The sequence below is a fragment of the Micropterus dolomieu genome, linkage group LG12 (genome assembly GCF_021292245.1).
Source record: "Micropterus dolomieu isolate WLL.071019.BEF.003 ecotype Adirondacks linkage group LG12, ASM2129224v1, whole genome shotgun sequence".
NCBI lineage: Eukaryota > Metazoa > Chordata > Actinopteri > Centrarchiformes > Centrarchidae > Micropterus > Micropterus dolomieu.
Window position 1 is genome coordinate 37,375,971 of NC_060161.1, and position 8,631 is coordinate 37,384,601.

An 8,631-nucleotide genomic window follows, 5' to 3' on the forward strand; every position below is an offset into this window, starting at 1 on the left:
ACAGTGATCCACATCGTTAGAACAACACTGTGATGCACTTTGACCACAGAGACTCACTCAGTGTTTCACTGGATCACCTGAAGAGACCGGCTCAGGTGTGTTTGACTTCTGTGGGGAAACAACAAGAAATGCATCAGGTGTTGTGAGGAGACGAGTTATGGATCATTTTGAGAAGCATGAATATCCTCTGAGGAGGAAAACTGTAAATACAACCTCCAATGTACAGAAAGCATTTCTCCTCTCAGCATCATGAAAATGGATCTAAAGCTGTGAGACTGATGGATTCACCAGGCAGAAAAACTTTGGTTACAGCGCCCCCATGTGGCAGAGTGGGGCCAAATTTTTTACATGTGTAATGACTGAGGAGAGAAAAAAGTTTGATGTGTCTAAGATTTATCACTACATGGTAAAAGATGCGTTTGCATATGGCTTCATGTTCACACAGTGAAATTACAAAACCACTCACAGGTGTGCTAAATAGACCCTGTGTAGGTCACATGGCCAGTAAATTGTTGTACATTGTTCTCGTGTTAAAATAAAATCTTTATATTCCTCCAGAATTGTAAAGGGAATAACAAAAGCAGAGGAACGTCTTCATGATGATTCAGCAAATGGAAATGATTCCATGTGTGTGGAATCCAAATCAGAAATTAATCCTAAAAACTTTCAGTCACTTTGTCTGCTTCCTCTTCTTCAGCCAAAAGGCCTCTTTCAACAGACCACAGATCCAGACCCCAGCTCCAGAATCAGAAACACCTGCAGAAAGCAACAGGAGAGAGGAGAGGGATGAGAAAGCAACAGACTGGGGGAAAGGGAAGAAGTTGAGTTAATAACATGTATTAATGGGATATGGTTTCATACAGATGGAGGGAGAGAGGAGCTCAGTAAAAACACAAACACCAAACCAATCTTCAGTATTAGTGGAAATGTGTAAGTAGTTCTGCTTAGTTCAGTTCCTGTTTCGAATGTTGGCACAAAACTTCACATTATCCCAACAAAGTTAAACATGGTATACCAATTAATGCATATTTGATTCTGCACGGCAAAGTTTAACTTTTTTTATTTAAGTGTCCTTAAGGATTCTGGTGTTGACCTCGTCCTCTTTACTTTTATCAGCTTTAATATTTCAGTTGATAATTTGCTCATGTGCTATTTATTCCATAATAAACTGGCATTTAATCAAATAACAACAACCTTCCATTATAGGAGGACTGGATGTTTCTGTTAAAGGTAACAGGATACAAACCCTCTGCACACAGTTTGCTCCTCCAGTGACTTTAAAGGGACTAGATGTAGTCTTTCAATACAATTACTTGATAAATCAAATATTCATTGCCTTATTGTCAATGGGCTCACTTATAAATGAAGCACAGGCCTGTTTTCTCTGTTGCTTGCATCAGCCACTATTCTGCTATATATGTGAAGGAACCGGGTGGAGTCTGACTACAGCGACACCACCGCAGAGAAAGACCAATCCACTCATTTTGCTTGCTGCGGTCTAACTGTTCTAAAGTCTCACAACAATCTCAATCTAATATTCAGTCCAGCTGATGCAGTGAATATACTGTTATCATGTAACCAGTATAGATTAGTTCAACCTCAAGCTGATAAAAATATTACTGTAATGTTGCAGTTGAGTTTACCTGAGACGCTGTCACAATGCTTTTTTTCCCGTGCGATGACTTTAACACTTTAAACTGCTCCAGCGTTTCAATTTGACGTTTGTTAGCGAATATTAGCTCAACACTAACTTGTTACCTATAGCAATTTATGATAACTGACTTTAGTGGTTTCTTTCTTTTATTTTACCTAAGGAACACATCAGTGTCTTTTTTTAAAAAAATAACATGCGTAGGGCACAGCCTACTGTGCTGAGCATGCTTGTTGTTAACAAAAAAAGACTGTCTGAAACAAAACTAATCTAAACTCTGTATGAGAGCAGATCAAGAGTATGATTTTGTTCTGTTTTTCTTATAAACACAGGGTACGTTGGAAGAGGTGAGCTGCAGGAAATATCTTCTGAAGATCCCCACCCTGGATCCTGCAGCAATTTCTGCCAATATGCGGGAGGACAGTGATAATGAAGAACAAAATAAAAAATGTTATACTCTCTCCAAGACTTGTTTTTATTTATATATTCTATATTGTTTCCACACTTAATAGGGAAATCACTGCAAATACAATTGCTCAATTAATCAATTAGTTGAGTGACACGATATTAATCAGTGACTATTTTAAGTCATTTTTCTTCATCTTAATTATTTGTTTTATTTTTTGATTGTTTTCTGGTACACAATATAAATCCTCCGCACCCGTCATTAATAAGCCGACGTGCTGCTCACCTGCTGCCGTGATAACGAATTGCGAGTGGAAATATAGAGAAAAGACAAATTCTCAGGGTTTTTTTTTTTTAGGTGACTTTTTAAAACATACTGCTGCTGGAGAAAATGGAGCAGACAGAGAAAGGCGGGGTGTTTACCTGAGGTGTAGGTGTGTGTGAGTGTGTCTGGGGAGGAGAGAATTCTGAGGCAGGTGCAAAGCATACTTAAATAAGAATAATGTTCGTGGTCATTAAAACCTGCTTTCACAGGGTGGTATAATGTGAAAATTTGAGGGGGGTTTTGCATCAACAACATGTCTGTCAGCCATCGCTGATGGCATCGTCTATCGGCCCAAACCTAAAAGATGGAGGAACAGCAGCACTCTGTTCTCTTTATTCTTCATCTTTATTGGTCTGTCTGCTTAATGAGCAGCAGGTGGCGCTCAAACACAGTCTGACTCTTCAACAAAACCTCTGGAAGCTCTGTTAGACTCTGAAGGACTGAGAGTGAAAGTCTGGAGGTTTCTTTTGACCCCAAACAGACTCAGAGGACAAAGAGTGGGCTTTTGTTTTCCACAAGTGATGCAGTTCATTAGAAAACATGATATTTAATAAGGAATGTGAGAGTGAGAAGACGATAAAGAGGTTTTCCACCTTTGTAAATCAGCTTCCACCGCTTGTTTTGGTGCTGCTGCACAGACGACATCAGAATCTGAAGTAGAAGTTAAAGGTTTGTGACTGCAGGATCAAAACAGGACGTTTCACTTTCATCATGCTCCTTTGAAAACACAACTTTTCTCTCTTTGATTTCTGATCAGCTCGGAAGTGACGGTCTGTGGTGACAGCGGTGATGAGGTCATCATAGCCATAATCCAATATCTCCTGGGTCATCACCAAATGTAAAAGGGTAACTGGTCTGTGTTTGAACCAATAACCACAGAACAACAAATACTGTTGAATACAAACAGTTCATTAAACGTCCAGTTTGAAATGATGAGTCAAAGTTTCTCTTTGTGTCGACTAATTTAATGAAAACATTGAAAAGGACTCGAGTCTCCAGCTCAGATTATTACAGCACCAACCCTGGCAGGATGCAAGTTAAACAGAAAGCAACACATTTACTGACAGAACAGAAAGCAAACAGCTGTTAAAATGGAGTCAGATAATGAAGACACAATAATATTTGATTCAATCAGACTTTCACAAGAACAAAGGTTTGTTCAGACTGAAAACAAATGTGGTCTGTAGTGATGATTTGTAGTCCCTGTTTATTCAGCGCCTCTTCCTCCTCACTACACACTGGATCAAACACAGCAGTTAAACCCAGAGGCATCCAGTGGACCTGGTTCAGGCCTCTTAAACAGTGGGACTTTGTGATTTTTGCCCTGTCTTCAAGTGTTGATATTTGGAGCAAGTATAAACAGACGTCATGATCTAGTTTGTTTGAAGCGTACCGAGTCCTGCGGCTCTTTGCTTCGACTAGAATTGGTTTTGCTTTCAGTCTGAACAAACCTCAACAGATTCAAAACCACATTCAGAAAATAACAACAGATCAAAATACACAACTACTCTATATACAGTTAACCTGGAGAAAAAAATGTGAAGTAACTAAAGAAACAAGAAATTACCTGTTTAAGAGAAACATAATGGGACCGAGATTTTACGCCAAACAGTTTTGATGATGTTTTCAGGACCCCACAAGATTTTATATAATGAAGGAGGAGTGGACTCTTCAGAAGATACAGCTAATAGATTTGATCTCTCTAGTAATCACTTCATTTACAGGTGAAAAGCTATTTGACAGAGAAAGGCCCACATGAGAACTCTTGGAGACTTTTACCTGTTCGAAGATACATGGTAAAGACTCACCAAAGCTACAACCCCAAAAACACAACTGGACACATCTACCAAATACTTCAGGAAATAAAATTAAACATGAGTACAAAAACAGCAAAACAACATGTAAAAAAACAACAACATATAAATGATATATATTGACAATAAATTATAAACAAAAGAAAATAAAAACAGTGAACACCGATATAAAATAAAGATTAAATGAAAATTCCACAAAAGGTGGAAAATACATTTAACTACAACAAAATAACAAGAAAATATATATGAAGCTCACAGAAACAATATTTCATCCAGCGTGGAGCTTCCTTCTTGACTTTGGGGAACACATCTGTAATAAATGAGTCTAAACTCAAGCCTCACATACTACCTCTTTGTTGGAGCTTTTGACCACATCCCATGGCCTTCTTCAGCAAACTGAACCTCCTCAGTCATCATCACATGACTCTAGTCCAGCAGTCACATGATAACAGGTGGTTGTATTCAGGTGGAGATGTAATCTCTGTCTCTGTTCTCAGATGCATCTTTGAACAGAGACAGAGGTTACCAGTTCCACCTGAGCACAATCACCTGAAGTCTTGCGATGACGGCCAAGCCTGATCTATTGACAGAAGTAGGCTGTAGTGGCACTAAACAAAAAACAGCAAACACGCTGTGGTTACAGATTCTCAGATTCGCTTCCTCTCTTTATCTTATGTGATAACACACAGAAAATTGTGACAGATGGACAGCGAGAAAATTGACGCAGTGCTAACAGTGCTAGCTTTTTTTTTTTTTTACAAGATCAAAATCAAAATGAACAACAACATGAATAAAGAGAAGATTCATTTACAAATATTCAACTTATTTACTTAATAAAGTGGTTCAGGAATCATTCAGCCAGGCTGAATCAGTAGATGCATGTAGCCTGGCTCTGACCCATGTCTTCCAGGGCCCTCCCTCCAGCAGAGGAGTGAGGGTGGGCGGAGAGCCCTCATTGTGTTTGACGACTAGAGCTGAACGATTTAGGGAAGGAAAAAAAAAAACAATCGAATTGCGTTTTTTATATTATATATATTGCAATTTATTTAATTGACTTTTTATCTGTATTATTTAAAACAGTCAAGCCATATATCATTATATAGTAATGAAACATATATACAAAAGTTGGTCAACTAAAATTAAACAAAGCGACGCCTCACACATCTAATAGACAAGATCTGTAATTCTCCGACAACGCCATGCTTCATCCTATTGCAGTATTATCGCAAATGCAATTAATCGTTCAGCCCTAGTGACAACCACCTTATTTTGAAGAGAGGAGGGGCAGGATAGTATTTAGTGACCACCTCTTAAGCCCCTCGTTGCTCCAGAGGCGTGCGACCTCTGACATAAATAGCAATTGTAAGTCACTTTGGATAAAAGCGTCAGCTAAATGAATAAATGTAGATGTAGTCACAGCCACGATAACACACCTGCTGCTAAAAATATAAAGTTACTGTTCATCTCAGTTTGTGGAGAAGCTCAGAATAGAAGAACACAGCTATCAAGATATGAGGAGGAGGCAGGATGAAACAACTAGCTTGGCTCTGAGAAAATGTTCAAAGTGAGGCAGCATGTCTGCGTTGGTGAGCTTTCAGGGAACTACTCCATGCCAACAACGTCCCACATTCATCACACCAGTACAGTTTCTGTCCCGTGTGAACCTGTCGGTGCTTATCCAGGTAACTTGATGTAGTGAAAGCTTTCCCACATTGTTCACACACGTATGGTTTCTCTCCTGTGTGAATGCGTGTATGAACTTTTAATCTATTTGAAGTAGAGAAAGTTTTCCCACACTGTTCACACCTGTACGGTTTCTCTCCAGTGTGACTACGTTTGTGGGTTTTTAAGTTACCTGACAAAGCGAACGCTTTCTCACATTGGTCACAGCTGTACGGTTTCTCCCCAGTGTGAACACGTCTATGCTTCACTAGGTCGCATGACGTAGTGCACGATTTCCCACATTGGTCACACCTGAATGGTTTCTCTCTAGTATGAACACGTCTGTGTCTTAGTAAGTTACCTGATATATTGAAAGTTTTCCCACACTGGTCACAGCTGTAAGGTTTCTCTCCAGTGTGAACTCTCTGATGAATCTTTAAAGATCCAGCTCTTGCGAAGAATTTGTTACAGTGCTGACAGCGGTGACGTTTGAGTCCATCTCTTCCTCTCTGTTTCTATATCAACAGAAAGACATACAGAGAGAAAGACAGTAAGTGAGAAGTCATGGCGGAGTGAGCTATGTGGAACTAGGGATGCACGATATTTATCGATCCGATTTAATGTCGGGAGATATTAGACATATTTTCATTATTGGAATCATATCGGAAAATGAAATCTTGGCGGATGATTTAGCCGAAGAGAATCAAACAATGCTGTTAAATACGCCGCTGCTGTTGTGCTCTGGTTGTCATGTTGCTGCGCCTGAATCAAGCCACGCAGACGCAAGTGCAGGCAGCTACAGCCAAACAAACATGCCATCGATCGTTCGGATGTTTTTCACCATTTAAGAAGAAGACGTTCTATTGCAATATGGTACCAGTCTGTCCTCCTGTCCTCTCTCTGCTTTGATTTACTGCAGGTAACAATGTGCCAAGTTTTAAGCTACATGACAAACTAAGCTGAACAGTTAGACTACAGACAGCTTTCAATTTAGCTGGTTTGTACATTTGGCTAATTGCTAAGCTAAAGTTAGCTGTGTTTATATAAAACAAAAGCCGCGTTTCAACCAAAAGCACCGGGGACTTTTATTTGTAACCACTATCCATATGCAGAATTTATAAATGAACATCAGATTGGAATATAATGAAAAACTATAGGCTATGCTTGACAATTAAAGCAGCTTTTTTTCAGTGGAAGTATAATGAAGAGACACACGATAAAGTTTGTTACACATTTAATAACAAACTAGATAAAACCATCCAGTTCTTAAAATAACTCCAGCACAGAGAAAGTAACACAAAAATAAAAACGAGGCTGTTTGTATGGTTATTAAAACATTTTCAGCTGGCCAGACTCACGTCTGTGTCGGGATTTTAACGAGCTTCATTACCTGCTGTAATCAGCTGGTCCGCTTGTTTTGGAGAAGAGGAGACCGACTTCGGCTCCGTTTAATACCGCTTTTTGGTGCCCGTCACTAAATAAGTTTTTTTATTCATCACTAAATAACATAAATAATCACTAAATAATATTCATCACGTTTCAATCGGGAGGAAGATTGTACGAGATTTTAAGCACTCCCAACTTGCCATCTCTTTTGTAAAAGAACACATTTTACATGCTGAGGAGTTTGCTGGATCAGTGTGAACAGCTGACAAGACATAGTAGCTCAGCTACAGCCACAGCAGCAGACGTGAGCCCCTTCATCAGCTCAACTTTTTTCCCCCAGCCTTGTTTGTTAAGCTTTACAGCACATCCTAAGGACCAAGGTTTTAGGTCTGGACAACACCTGCTTTTATTTTGTGCTGTAGACAGCACTCTGTGACAGTGCTGTTTGCAGCTCAGAAAATATATGGAGATTGGTTGTTACGGTTTTGAATAAAAAAATAAAATGTGGCACTGGCATATAATCCTCTCCCAAGTGAAACAACTTTACTTATTTTTCAGGGGTGTTTTTTGTAGAATGAAACGTTGTCTTATTTAATATGTTTCTACAACACATGAGAAATAGGGAGAGGCTTAGCTTTATCTTCAGTGAAATTAAAAAACAAAAAAAAGGTGTGTAAATATCTGTATAAGCATCGGCAAAAATGAGTTCTAACATATCGGCATTTCGAATATCGGCAAAAATCCAATATTGTGCATCCTTATCTAGAACCATAAATGACTTTTAGAGCATGTCTGTGGAATATAACCCACAATGTTAAATTTAAAGTTACAACCGAGACAACCAGCTGCAGCGGGGGGAGTCCAAAGCAGAGATGGTCACTCGAGTTTGAGACTTATACTCGATATGCACTTAAGTCACACTCACAGTGACTTCAGACTCTACTTGAGACTCATCCTCAAAAGACTTCAGACTTGACTCGGACTTGTGAACAATGTCTATTTTTAGGAAACCTCCTATGATAAAATCCCGTTACATTCGTGTGGTACCACTGCTGTCTTTAAGCCAGTTTCCAGCATGTGGTCCACTTTTAGGACTGTGACGATTTCAGATATTTCTGAATTGGTGACCAGGATGAAGCCATCTTCCTGTTCTTCGGATGTCATTCCATTCAGATTATTCAAAAAAGTGTTTGAAGATATTGGCGCTTGTGTAACCAAAATGGTTAACCTCTCGCTGTCTACTGGCGTTTTTCCAGATGCTTTTAAGCATGCTATAGTGGAACCGTTAATAAAAAAGGCAGGTTTGGACCCGTCGGATTTGAATAGTTTTCGGCCTATTTCTAAGCTCCCGTTTTTATCCAAGATCATTGAGAAGGTAGTCTGCGAAC

General features: G+C 39.3%; 3 protein-coding genes across 21 annotated transcripts in view; all 3 read right to left on the bottom strand.

Annotated features, from left to right (window-relative positions):
• LOC123980197 (zinc finger protein 239-like) overlaps positions 1–8,631 on the bottom strand; it is a 387,571-nt gene that overhangs the window by 243,836 nt on the left and 135,104 nt on the right. The gene's annotated exons all lie outside the window — the stretch shown is intronic.
• LOC123980663 (zinc finger protein 658B-like) overlaps positions 1–8,631 on the bottom strand; it is a 44,118-nt gene that overhangs the window by 13,118 nt on the left and 22,369 nt on the right. The window lies entirely within an intron of this gene.
• The window catches only part of LOC123980224 (zinc finger protein 239-like), a 16,964-nt gene that overhangs the window by 1,681 nt on the left and 6,652 nt on the right, over positions 1–8,631 (bottom strand). For 6 of the 17 annotated variants that reach the window (XR_006827408.1, XR_006827409.1, XM_046064511.1 and 3 more), the window contains exon 2: positions 2,975–3,032. Coding sequence is in view for 11 of the 17 variants with exons in the window: in XM_046064511.1 (XP_045920467.1) it covers positions 2,975–3,032 (58 nt within the window). In the remaining 6 variants the exon portion in view is untranslated. Of the gene's footprint in view, positions 1–57; positions 757–2,903; positions 3,033–3,324; positions 4,804–5,025; positions 5,170–5,286; positions 6,373–8,631 lie in introns of those variants that run through there. The other 11 variants (XR_006827412.1, XR_006827411.1, XM_046064513.1 and 8 more) reach the window with 9 other exon arrangements.